The sequence below is a fragment of the Sphaerodactylus townsendi genome, linkage group LG02 (genome assembly GCF_021028975.2).
Source record: "Sphaerodactylus townsendi isolate TG3544 linkage group LG02, MPM_Stown_v2.3, whole genome shotgun sequence".
NCBI lineage: Eukaryota > Metazoa > Chordata > Lepidosauria > Squamata > Sphaerodactylidae > Sphaerodactylus > Sphaerodactylus townsendi.
The window spans coordinates 81949927-81963805 of record NC_059426.1 but is presented as its reverse complement, the minus strand read 5'-3'; the positions used below and the strand labels follow the sequence as shown (position 1 = coordinate 81963805).

Sequence of the window (13879 nt, the reverse complement as noted above, 5' to 3'; positions counted from 1 at the left end):
AGGCAGTCAGTCTATTCACAAAGAGAAGGTGGATGCTCAGGCTTCCCTGACTGAGGAGTACATTCAGTATCCTCACTGAATGGGGTCTCCCATCCTCTGTGCCTCATGGAAAGAAATTGGTAATACCTTCACGATAACTTCTAATGAGTGAACTGGATATCAGACACTGAAAACATTAAAAAAACTAAAGAAGAAATACTGAGCACTGCAGTTCTCAAAAGAATGAGATGTGAACTCCACATTTGCAATTACAAGAGGGACATGAGGAGAAAGGCTTGCTTTGGTACAGTTCCCTCCCCCTGATATTAGCAAACAGTAAAAAGTGTGTGTGGTAGTGGTGGATGTATACAGCTGTCTCTGTGCAGGCTTCCCTTGGATGCTGCAGAGTGAGCTCAGCTTTTTGCTCTCCTGGTTCAAAATCCTAATCTAATACTAATTTCTCCTCCCTCGTGTTTGTGTTTGCTCATGGTTTTGCATGTTTTTTTTAAAGCCGTTCTTAGTAGTTATCCAATCCTTTGCTGACATTTTTAAGTTTTTTAAAAGCAGCTATCTTTAAAAAGCCAGAAACTTTGGGAGCAAGCTTAATTCTCTTTATACAAAAGTAAATCAAATTCTATTTAAATTGTTCTTAGGATATTAGCCTTTCCTCCTACAACACTTTTATTTTTTCTGTTCTTTACCACTCCTGAATACTGATTTAACACAGTCACTGCTAGGGGAGCGCAAAAAACAAGATTTGGATATATTAGACCAGGCCCATTTTTATTGGGGGGGGGGCAAATGAGTATATGGGGGGAATCCATCACTATTTACAATATTTATAGACCCATTTTCTACTGGCAAGTCAAGGTGGATTACATGGTATAAAGCAATATAATCAAAAGCATGAGCGATCTCTAATGCAATGCAACAGGACTAGGGTTATAAAAATTCAAAAAGTGCAAAAAAGTATCAGTGCAGAAAATGGAATCACATAAAATGAAAAAAATGCTGTAAGAGCATGATGGAATACACTGAATACACTGTAGTGCTATTCTCTATTATAAAAATGCTCTCTCAAAGAACTATTTTACATAGTTTGCAAAATTAAAGAAGAGTGGGAACCCTTCTTCCTGTTACTGATGGCTGTAGCTGCAAATACAACCTTATTTTCTTCATAACTTTTCTGCAAAGAAAATACAAAACTCTGTCACTCAAAACAAGAGTTTTCAAACCAAGAACACCTATCATACCATCTGTAGCTAACTGGTCAGAGTTCTTATTTTGTTTTGGGGTAAACAAGCTGAGGTTGTCATTTTCTGTTCCTAAGTCAGGAGAACAAATTAATTTAGTGCTCTAAAAACTGCTGCAGTTTTATGCTTGAAACTTAGCTATTGTTGGGTTATAGTTAGGAACCTTACAAGTTATGAGACTCCCAGTATTCAAAAACTACAACCCTCCCCTGTGAATAAGATTCCTGTGGGTTCACAGCAAAAGATTTGGGCTCATTTACCTTACCTCTATTTACGTCAAAAATAATTTCCTTAGCAATAGGAGTTCTACAGGATTGCTATGGAACACTGTGCTGTCCTCTTTGTGTGTTTTTCTTCGTTTTGTTCAGAATCTGATACAATATGACTTTTACCCCTTCATTATTTAATCTCTCTCTCTCTTTACTCCAACATAATTTTACTTCACTGCTTGCAGGCTCTTCAGCCTCGCTAACTATTCATTCCATTTTAGCCAATTGCATAGAGAATTCACACTTGGAAAGATTTATGACAGGATTCACATTTTTGCCTCAACTCACCTTTAAATAGAGAACTTAAACTTGAAATACTTGTGTCAGATTTCACACCAACCCCTAGTGCTGATTGGAGGGGCATGACAAATGATTGATGGGGGTTCTTGAAAGGAGAGTGCAATAACCTTGTTTAATTTCCCCCTTCCCTCTCTTACAAGAACCTCCAAGTTTGATAGAGATTGTTTCAGGGAGTCTGATTCTATGGGCCCCAAAAGGAGGAAAAATGGGGCACCATAAAATTGAACTCCTGAGACAATCTCAGTCTCTAAACTAAACTCGAGGGTTCTTGTAAATTGAATCACCTGAAGCTATGCTGCCAATTTGGTGCATCTACCTTCAAAAACAGTGCCCAGAGCCCACCCACCCCCTCCAATTCTTCATAGGCTTCACTGGAGAGGGGGAAATTAAACAAGATTGTTGCACTCAACATTTGAAGTTCAGCAATGTGAAAAGTTGCCCAAGGCTGGGTACCTTACTAGTAACATACCGAAACCGGGGTTATTTATCCAGATACTCTCAAAACAGATCTCTCTCAGCTCTAGACAGTTCCAAGTATAGAAACCAATACAATACAAGGCTATTCAGCCTGAGGCAGTAGAATAGCAAGAACAACAAGAAAATCTTAAGAAGAATCCTTTATGAATGAATCTCTTTAGAATGAATCGCTCTAAAATGGTGTCAAGGGTTTTATAGAATTGGCTCATCTAGACCATATGATCAGTAATTAGCCAATTGGATGTTGAATAGAGTCGAGTCTTCTAAATTTACTGGTCTTTATTGTATTGTGAACTGTCTGGAGCCCTTTGGGGATGAGGCGGTCTACAAAATCTTAATAATAATAATAATAATAATAATAATAATAATAATAATAATAATAATAATAATAATAATAATAATAATAAATGGTGAGGAAGGTGACCCCCGCAGGAGCATTCTAGGCAATTAAGCCCTATCTGTCCGGTTTAGAATGTGGCCTTGTAAAAGCCAATTCCGATATCTAAAGAATAACACTACTTAAACAAAACACAAACACAGTTTACAAATGTGACACCAAATAGTTGCACTGTAAACAACCTAGCAAAGCCAAATGGTTGCCTCATAAATATACAAATAAATGATCTCTAAGTAAATTTACAAAATAAATGTATACAAAATAAATGATCTCTAAGTAAATTTAAAGGAATATATATACTTTCTTCACAAGCAACCTTGCAAAAATCCTCTACAAAATACAGTGCAACCATTGGCAAAACAGAAGAGCTCCCACTAAGCTTCAGAATGGTCTTATTTGCCCTTTAAAGATACCTTTCCACCTCCCCCTGGCTGTCAGTGAAACCAGGAGGAACACACACACCACAGCTCAGCAGTCTTAAGTAAAGGGGGGCTGTGACAGATTAGGCTCTTATGGGGTTGATTTGTGGAAGTGCAGTTGGCCAGAGCAGGAGCACCACAGTGGCAGCCGGAGCACAGCCTGATTGGCTGGGCTGTGGTGGTATAGCTGGCAGCCACATATAGGGTGCACTGGTTGCTATAAAAGCAGAAAGAAGCCTGTCAGATGGGAGAGAGGGAGAACTCAGAGTCTGGAAATCAGCCTGAGAGATTGTGTGACACACAAACCCTGTCATTTTCCTCAGAGTCAGTCAAAGGAGATAATGTTTAAGGGCAAAGAGAGCCAAATAGGCTTCAGAGGTGGTAGGACAGCCAGCAGAATTTTTCAAGTTCAGCTTTAAAAGACTCCTCAAAATTTCAAAAAAAGCTAGCATGAGGGTTCAACTTCCTTCAGCTTTCCCAATTTTTGTGTGTCTTTTAAAGCTGAAAAATACTGAAATAAGGGTGCATATCTCTAAGCTCCACCAGATAGTCCAGAAGGATACCATGGTTGACTATACTTGAATGCCCTGGTCTGGCAATGTTCTTAGGACTACAGCAAATATCTTTCCTATTAAATAGAAGAAGAAGAAGAAGAAGAAGAAGAAGAAGAAGAAGAAGAAGAAGAAGAAGAAGAAGAAGAAGAAGAAGAAGAAGAAGAAGAAGAGTTTGGATTTATATCCCCCCTTTCTCTCCTGCAGGAGACTCAAAGGGGCTTACAATCTCCTTGCCCTTCCCCCCTCACAACAAACACCCTGTGAGGTAGGTGGGGCTGAGAGAGCTCGGAGAAGCTGTGACTAGCCCAAGGTCACCCAGCTGGCGTGTGTAGGAGTGTACAGGCTAACCTGAATTCCCCAGATAAGCCTCCACAGCTCAGGCGGCAGAGCTGGGAATCAAACCCGGTTCCTCCAGATTAGATACACGAGCTCTTAACCTCCTACGCCACTGCTACGCCACTGCACAAGAGAAAGCTGAAGTAGGTAAACAAAATCTAGTAGTCAATGTTTAAGCTCAGTTTCACTGGGACAGAAATCATTAGGCCTTTGATGTGCTTATATTTGGATGGAACATGCTCAAAATATGTATTTGTAGATATTATTTGTAGAAATGTAGAAATGTGAAAGGAATTCTTCTAAGTAAAACCTCTAATGCTGATTCTCTGTCAACTAACACCAGACCTCGATTCTTCAGGGCCTGCAAGACAGAGATGCTCCACAGGGCATTTGGTTGAGGCCATCCATTTCTGTTACATCATCTTGCTGGCCTCCCGACAATTCATCATCAACTGTATTTTAACCATTGAGCTTAACTACTAATGGGCACCTGCTGTCCTATATTTAAATGGTGTGCCCCAACTTTCCTGTTTACGTCTCATTCTGCCCCCCTCCCCCCATTCATCTTCGATGACTTAGATCAGGGGTCAGCAACCTTTACCACCCAAAGAGCCATTTGGACCCATTTTTCACGGCCCCAAAGATCTACCGAGCCAGAGAGGTGGCTCCACACAGAGCCGCCTCCAATTCGGCCCCTCAACTCACCTTTCCTTACAGTGCTGGGCTGGAGGGCTGGAGGGACATGCCCACGCTACCCTCTGACCTCCAGGCCACGTGGAGCCTCAGTATAAGGCTGAAAGAGCCGCTTGTGGCTCCGGAGCTGTGGGTTGCAGACCCCTGACTTAGATAAAGGGGGACTTTATAGGCTAAAAGTAGGTTATAATTATGTTCTATTTATCACCACCTGTGAAGGTATTTCAGATTTGATACTTAAGTTTTTATCCTAATTGTTATCTTTTATGTAGTGCTTTTAACTGTTGTAAGCTACCCCGAACCTGGCTATGGCCGGGGAAGGGCAGGAAGATAAATGTAATAAATAAATGTCTAAATTCTAGAAACAAATTTGTTTGGAATTGCTGATGCTGGAATGTGAACTGCTTACTGTTTCATGGATGTTAAGTAGCTCCTGTCTTCTGTTATTAGAAGAATTGTTTCTCACATCCTCATAAACGAGGTCATACACATCCATCATGGTATCTTCAGCCTACAAAGAGGACATACCAATAAGATTTTGCCAGTCCCAGCCATTTCTTTTATATCACAGGTAATTTCAGTGGATATGCTATGATACTGCAGGAGTGCAAAAGAAAGAAAGGAAAGGCATGTAATGGAGTACTGGGTACAAAATTCAGTTTATGGAAAAAACAGATCATTCTTTTTTGTTTTACCAGCAATTATGTTTATAGCCCTTATGGCTACAAAAATTTACTTGAAAATATACAGGGCAATGTCAGTTGCAATTAAAAGCCAGAAGAATGTCTTCCAAGATAGGGGATGGAACACTGCAGCTCTTTGTAATTTCCTATGACCGGCAAAACCAGAATAAATTAAGAAAATAAGTGCTCAATCAGTATTATATTATACAACTAGTAGAATCCAGTATTTCTTGGTGCAGAATGTGGATTGCCTGGACCCATCATTGTAATTGAATTAGGGTCAAGTACACACATCCCTACTTATCACGTCTCTTGAGAATGAATCAAGTCAGCAACTAATGAAGCCACAGTTACAAATAACCTCCATGAGGCCTTTGATACCAACTAGATTGACTCCACTGATGATATATCTGAAATTAATATTTACTCTTAATTCAGAACATATAAGGCATTCTTATAGTGCAAAACCAATATTCAACCAAGTAAGCTAGTCTAAAAGGTTGATTCATACCCTGATTTAGCTTTTTCCCAAAGGGAGTACACAGAAACCTTCAGATATATTTATTTTCCAAAACAAGCATTCTGGCCACAAACCTGAAAGGGGTGTGTGTGTGTGTGTGTGATTCTTGCAATGGAACAGACACTGCTAATTCTTTTAATGTTTCCAAGAACAAAGTATCGGAGAAATTTACAGTGCAATCCCCTGCATGTTTACTCAGAATTCTACCTTCTTCAGTGTTGTTTACTGCTATGTAAACATATACAGAATTTTAGCAAATTAACCAAGTCTAATTACAATTGAATATAGAAAAGTCAGTCATAATATTTCTCCAGATGGCATCTTTTAACAATCAGGAATACAAAAGCCCATTGTCATGGTCCAATGACTTTTTTCTCAAGCAGTTTAAAGATCCAGAACTTGTGTCTTAGCTTGGCAGTCCTCCATTATTGTCACAGTTCTACTCTCTTTCTTATGAGCTTTTGCAGTGCTAGCCCTGTCCTATCCGTGATCCTCAGCAGCAGTGGCTAGACCAGGTCCCTTTTCTCCTCACTATAAACCCCCCTCTCACCCCAACTTTCTGCAAGGTCATGATCCTGCTCCTTTCGATGGCTGATTTCCCCTCACTGAAGAAGAAGAACCATTTGGATTTATGCCCTGTTTTCTCAACTGTAAGGAGTCTCAAAGCAACTTACCAACTCATTCTCTTCCTCTCTCCACAACAGACATCTTATGAGGTGGGGGTGGGGCCTGGGAGAGTTCCAAAAGAACTGTGACTAGCCCAATCGTGATGAAGCTATTATGCCAGAAGTATGATGAGGGGACAATTATAATATTAGGAAATACTGACACATCATACACCAAATGATCAATGAATGAGAAACTCTCTTGGTAATAGTTCTGCCTTCTCCAACTGATCTTGTGACTTATTTGACATGGGCCATTTATGCACTTGAGTATACATTTCCTGAACTGAACTGAACACAACAGATCTTAGCATAATATTCTAATTCAACTTTTCAGAGTAATTGAAGGCCCACAAAAGATACATCACTGAAAATCTCAATGTTCACTGAAAATCTCAATGTCTTTATATAAAAGCTGTTATATAAGAAGGAAGGTGGTATGTCATAGTTTTGCTTAAGCAGTTTGAAAGGCATTTGGCTCTCATTTACTGACAGGAAATTATACACAGGACCTCAAATCTAGACAATTTATTTACATTATTAATCTAGGGTGTTGTGTGGTTTCCAGGTTGTATGGCTGTATTCTAGTAGCATTTTCTCCTGACATTTCACCTCCATTTGTGGCTGGCATCTTCAGAGGATTTTCTACAATACATTATTAATCTACTTCCAATGTGGAATTTTATATTACCGTATATACTCGTGTATAAGCCGAGGCACCTAATTTTACTGCCCAAACCTGGGAAAACTTCTTGACTGGTGTATAAGCCGAGGGTGAGAAGCTGGGAGGCAGAGGGAGCTCCTTATTTGGGCAGTGACATCAGGGGGAGTCACTGCCCAAATAAGGAGCTCCCTCTGCCTGCTGGTTGGTTTGAAAGCCCAACCAGCCAGCAGGCAGAGGAGCTCCTTATTTGGGCAGTGACATCAGGGGGAGTCACTGCCCAAATAAGGGGCTCCCTCTGCCTGCCAGCTGGCTGGGCTTCCTCAAACCCAGCGGGCAGGCAGAGAGAGCTCCTTATTTGGGCAGTGACTCCCCCTGATGTCACTGCCCAAATAAGGAGCTCCCTCTGCCTCTCCGGGTTTGAGGAAGCCTAGCCAGCCAGGGTGCCTCGGGGTTCACCCTCTGAGGAGGGCAGCAACAAGTGGCTTGTGCAGCCGCAGGGAGGCCTTCCCGGCCACGCCCCCAGCCTCCGCAGAGGCCTGGAGAGCCCGGTGGTAAGCAGTGACTCGTGTATAAGCCGAGGGGGCATTTTCCAGCCTTAAAACAGGGCTGAAAAACTCGGCTTATACGCGAGTATATACGATACTATATACAATTCTGTTTTACATAGAATAGACATGGGGTGGGAAAAAGTCCTTGTTACACCTTGGTGGTGATGAAATAGTTCTTCCTATGGTAATAAACTGGGTATCTGACCTACAGAATGACAGCTGTGATTGTGTCAGTATTTCAACTTTTGCATAAAACAGTGCTTGTCATTTCCTGGAAACTATTACCAACTTCATCCTAGATTTTTTTTTAGTACTCCTGAATGTAGCTGATCAATGCAAAACATTTTTTTAAAAAAAGCTCACAGCTGTTCCAGAAACAATCAGCTGGGAAACAAAAGCAATCCTCCATCAGTTTCCAGGTTTACACTATTTCCTCCTTTAAATGGTAACTGAACAATGTTTGAGGAATTGGCTTTGCCCAAAGTGGATGCTTAGGTATCTGGGTTGTAAAGATAATGCTCTAAGCCTCTGCATCTGGGGATATATGACCTCACCTATGAAATGGGCTGTAAAGGGGAAATGGCCTAATTATTTGCAGCTGTGCATAATCCCCTTCCCTTGAGACTTCTGGGTCAGGATTACGATGTATTGACAGACTGTGTTAAAGTTGTGATATTGGAGTAGAAGTGAGAAACTAATATATGGGAGTAATGGGCTCATGAAATGATGCATCTCTTCTCCTGTAAAATATGTGTAATAATTCCTGATTGAATAGTGGGATATAAATGAAGCACTGAACAATAAATATAGCTATAGATGGGGTGCAGATAAGAGTTGGTGGGTGGGAAGGAGAGAATGAAGCAGAAAAAGGTGAGGATATGGAGGTTAGTGGGAAGAGAGAAAGAAGAAATAGTGTGGAGAGGGGGATCCATGGGAAAGTGAGATGCCTAGGGATACTAGGCTCCTTCTATATTTGGCAGTTCCCTTTGATACCCATCAGTGCCTCAGGCACTGGAGGGGAAGAACTGGGAGGGGAAGAAAGGCCTGGCATGTTAGCACTATGGCAGTGCCCCTAAATGACCTCTGGATTCAACTGGATGCTCTTTCGTTCCACAAAAACTCTATGGTAAAATAAAATTTTAGCCCAGATACTAGTGTCCCCAGACAGTAACAGTGTGAAAGATTTGTACTGTTTCTGAATCTTTCCAAGTCTGGTATGAAATTAAAAACTGACCTTTCCCCTGCCCCAGTCCTCTGTACATGTAAGAGAACTCAGGAGGGCAAAACCAGAGGTAACTTCAACTAATTGATGGCTACCATGGGTGGTCAAAATTAATTTCAGCTTAGAAAAAAGCTGATGAAGTAATCAATACTGCAAGAAAGTGAACCAGTGAGTAAAGACCTATTTTGATTATTTGAAAGACACAGACAGGGGTGTTTTAGAAGATGCTGAGTGTGAATTATTCGCCCCTTTTAGTGGGACCTTATGGGTTATGTCATGATAAAAAAATACTATGCTAAACATTAGAATGGACTAGCCTTGCTGCAGAGGTAAGCAAGCTCCCTTCTTGGATCTATATGGAATATAAATAAAATAATTAAATAAATGAAAAGTGTAAAATACCCAGAAATACATTCCTGTGCTTTACCTCATAATTTAAAAAAATTACCAAAGCCATGCAAAGTAAATTAACCAGTGGTGGGATCCAAAAATTTTAGTAACAGGTTCCCATGGTGGTGGGATTCAAACTGTGGCGTAGCACCAATGGGGCTGGGCGTGGCATTCCAGGGGCATGGCCGGGCATTCCGGGGGCGTGGCATTCCTGGGCGGGGCTGTGGCAAGGACACAGCCGCTGCGCAGGTCCTTGGGTGGGAAACGAATGCATGCAGGCGCAGGCTGCCACGCATGCCGGTACACCTCCTGCTAGACTGCTTCCAGTGCTGTGCACTACTGCTGAGAGGAGGGGCGTAACTAAGGCAAAAATCATGTGGCAAAATCACCAATTAGTAACCCCCTCTCGGCACACACAAATAATTAGTAACCTACTCTCGGGAACCTGTGAGAACCTGCTGGATCCCACCTCTGAAATTAACATACGAAGAGGGATGCTCATAGCGAATCTGATCCCCAGGAGGCCTTGTTCATGCAGGATTTTGGTGGTTTGGTTCATGTCCTGTCACCAATTCCAAACAGGAAGCTGATTTTTCAGTGGATCACTAGTGTATTTCTTGACACATATGTGGTTGTTCAGGAGGCTGCTTTACCATATTCTTTCCTAACAGTGAAGTACAGTGCCATTGGATTCTTGACCATGCACCTTCTTACCCAGCTTGATTTCTAGTTCCCCCCTCTTCCATCCTTACTGCACCACTGCTCCACTTGTCAGGCAATTGTTAAATAGCTCCCTATCCCAATTATCAGGGCACTATATATTAATGCAAAACCAGCAATTAACGTTTTTTAAGCCTAACCCCACCCCTATGGTGATGTATTAGGGAACTACATGGATAGTTAAATCAGTCATAAATCGTGTAAATCCCTCAAAAAATAATCCTCCTGTTCAGTATTTAAGCAATTCTTAGCAATGTTAATGGATGTTGATCTGTTTGCATTGGCCTTGTTTTGGCACATATACAGTTTGAAAAAATCCAGTGCAAATATGCTTGGGAGTAGTCTGAATCATTCAGTGGTCAACTGAACAGACCTGGAAGTTGGCTCACTGCTCATGTCAGTTGAGCACGGTAAATTTGATTGTTCTTCAGCATGAAATATAAAGCATTCCTATTTTCACCTCCTCTGTTGAGGGAGACAGATCTTGTGTGGGATTCTTAAAGAAGACTCTGGCATCTGTGATGCTCTTATATCCAGAGTTAGTCATATGAAGGTGGTGAGGACTGGTGGCAGAATTTGAATGGGAGAAAAATATTCATGAGTACATTAAAATGCATGCTCCACTGGAAACTCCTTGCAAGAAAGACAAGATGCAAATGTGACAAATAAACAATACAGAACAAGCCATACCAGCCTAGTAAAAAAAGAGACGTTTTGATTGGCTGCCTAAAAAGATGAGAGAAGCACCAGTGGATTGACTTGCGAAGACAGTACCAACAGTGGATGCTGTTGATAACAACAACAAGGCAAACCTCATGAAATAGAATACCAAGCAAGGAAGGCAACTCCCAAAGTGTGAGGCAGGGAGCAAGCACTCCCAAAGGATCTGCTTTTTGTGAATTGCAATTGGAGTGACGCTATGAAGGAACTGGATTTTCCAACCCAACAGGTTGATTTAATCCCCCAGAGCCAGACCTGGGTCCCTGGAATAAATATCCTTCTGGTACTTTGACCCAGACTGGGTTTGAACTCTTTTCAGATGGCCAGAGACTACTTTAAAGGAAACTGAACCACTGGCCCTTGACTAGTGTAAATCAATCGGGGATGGGCTTCCAAAGATGGTTCTGGGAGGTGAACAAGATTCCCCTCTCCCATCTGACCTACCTGATGGCAGTTCAAGTCAGATAACTTAGAAATAGAAAACTTTTCATGGGAATCGTTGGATATGGGAATCTCCCCCTTCCCATGTTATTCTTCACACTTAGATAAGATCAGGAAGCAGGATGTTGCTCTAAGTTTAAGACCTGACCAAATGCCAGCTTTTTTAACTGTAATACTGATTTACACAAGAGTGGCCATCTGTTGACACACACTTCCTTTTTTAAAAAAATGTTTCAGTTATCTGCCCTACAAGGAACACCCCCTCCCCCAAATGTTTCTGCATGAGTCACTGATCTGGGTGTGCCATCTGACTGGGAAAAGGCCTGTTAGAGCAGAGATTATGCAGAAACGCTGCCCCTTCTGATGGCAGAGAATTCTCTGTATCTGAAGTAAGTGAAAGCTCCTCTTTCTCACCCAACACAGAAATGCAACAGAATTACAGAAGCTGATGGGAAAGGTTAAGGGTCAGAGTAGTAAATCATGTTATGGGCAGCCTCCCCCTTTGGTAGGCATTGGGGTACACAGGAGCCATTAATTATTTACATTCTTTACTTTATTTCAAATAATTCTATTATCCAAAAGTCTTGAACACTAATGCCACCCCCTAACTCCACCCACTTATTGAAGCTGCTCAAACCCCTTCCCCCCAATTATTTTTTGCCAGTCAGCACTATACCAAAATTTGTATTTGCTAGCAAAAAAGCTGGAAATGTGGAAGAAGTGTCAGAAACAATCATTCACTGAATTCAGAGATCTCTCAGAGGGCCTCAAGTACACAGTCAAAGGATATATGAGCCAATGTTTCAATTACACCAGATCCACAAGGACACAGTCTACCTAACAAGCTACTCCTCAGAATCTATCCAGCAAAACAATAGAGAGACACACTTCACTTAGGCAAAATAAAAAATTGCCAACATTAAGGGATGCTCAACTGATAAAAAAAATAAGAAATGTAAGTGAAGACATTATACCAAAAAATAAAGCAGAGAACACTCTATGAGCTCTTGCAAGGATTAACTGATGATATATGGCCTCCAATGCTCAATCAAGAGACAGCCTTGTAACTTGAGGACAACTGGACAACAGAAATGCAAGGGTCAGCCCAAAGATAGGGAGTTTAAACGTGAGACTGAATCTCCATTGTGAAACACAGCAATCACAACATTATTTTTAAAAAGGAAATCAGAAGCTTCAGGTAAAGGTGGAAAGCCATCTTCCAAGATTGGCATTTCACTGATCCAAGGTCCAATTCTGATCAGAGGACCACAGAGGCAGCACAATGAGGAACTCCATTAATTTTTAAAGGAAAGTTTGAAAGGGTCTTTTAATACAGCTACCAATGCCAGTAATCCAAAATGGCCACCCTGTAGAAAATACTTTAACCCAGTGGTGGGATCCAAAAAATTTAGTAACAGGTTCTCATGGTGGTGGGCTTCAAACTGTGGCATAGCGCAAATGGGGCTGGGTGGGGCACGATGGGGGCGTGGCCGGGCATTCCAGGGGGCAGGGCATTCCTGTGTCCTTGCCACAGCCGCTGCGCCGGTCCTTGGGTGGGAAACGAATGCACGCAGGCGCAGGCTGCCAAGCACACCGGTGTACCTCCTGTTAGACTGTTTCAAGTTCTGCGCGCTACTGCTGAGAAGAGGGGCATAACTAAGGCAAAAATCACAAGGCAAAATCACCAATTAGTAACCCCCTCTCGGCACACCCAAATAATTAGTAACCTACTCTCGGGAACCTGTGAGAACCTGCTGGATCCCACCTCTGCTTCAACCTGAAACATTTGAATTTGTATTGGAATTAACTGGCCCCCTTGAATAAAAACAAAGACAAATAGCCCTTATCACCAAGATGGGCATGGGTCCAAGGGGCATGTGCTAAGCTTCACAGCTCTCAGGATTCTGTCAGCATTGTCATGGGAGAGGTGGTTGAATTGGTCCAATATGGGGCCTGAAGACAGTTAAGATGATGAACACACATACACATTCCCCTTGTACCTTGAATTTTTCTAGACAACTCTTTTTGTCAAACATAGTTACCTGGATTCAAGGCAGTTTCCTCCTTAACAACTCATAAATGCATAATAATGGATTTGTCTTTTTAAAATGATGCAGTTACTAAGAAAAACTGAGCTAGTGATAGAGAGATATGTTGGGGCTCTCTGATATTTAGATACTGAACGACAGAGTTGAGTGTGAATTCTATTTATTCCTTGACACTTTGAACTGTGCAACAACCATTTAACAAATAGAACCATTTTAACAAATAACACATTTGAATTGCCATTTCATGGTCATCTGGGAATACTACAACTATTGAGGACTAATATTTTAAAGTGTGAAAGAAGAATGCGATGTTCAGTTCTCAAACCACAAACAGCGTGGATCAAGAGATAGGAGCACCGTAGTCCTATGAATTTACTTGAAAGTGGTGGATTTCAGTGGGCCTTAGTTCTAAAGCAGTTAATTGAGTCTTTGGTCTACCCAAAAGAAGAACCTTGTCATTGGATACTCAATGGCTCTAAGTTAATGTAAGAGCTGAAGTGAGCAGATTAAAGCCTTTTGATATTCAGCACTCTACAGTTACCACAGAAGTTGTTTTTATATCAATAAAAAAACTTTGGCTC

The 13879-nt window shown here is 41.4% G+C and overlaps 1 protein-coding gene across 3 annotated transcripts in view; it reads right to left on the bottom strand.

Annotated features, from left to right (window-relative positions):
* Nucleotides 1–13879, bottom strand: part of TSPAN32 (tetraspanin 32) — a 56176-nt gene that overhangs the window by 9780 nt on the left and 32517 nt on the right. For 2 of the 3 annotated variants that reach the window (XR_007243627.1, XM_048486014.1), the window contains exon 5: nt 5087–5188. The exons of the other annotated variant lie outside the window; for it this stretch is intronic. Coding sequence is in view for 1 of the 2 variants with exons in the window: in XM_048486014.1 (XP_048341971.1) it covers nt 5087–5188 (102 nt within the window). In the remaining variant the exon portion in view is untranslated. The remainder of the gene's footprint in view (nt 1–5086; nt 5189–13879) is intronic. 3 annotated transcript variants of the gene reach the window in all.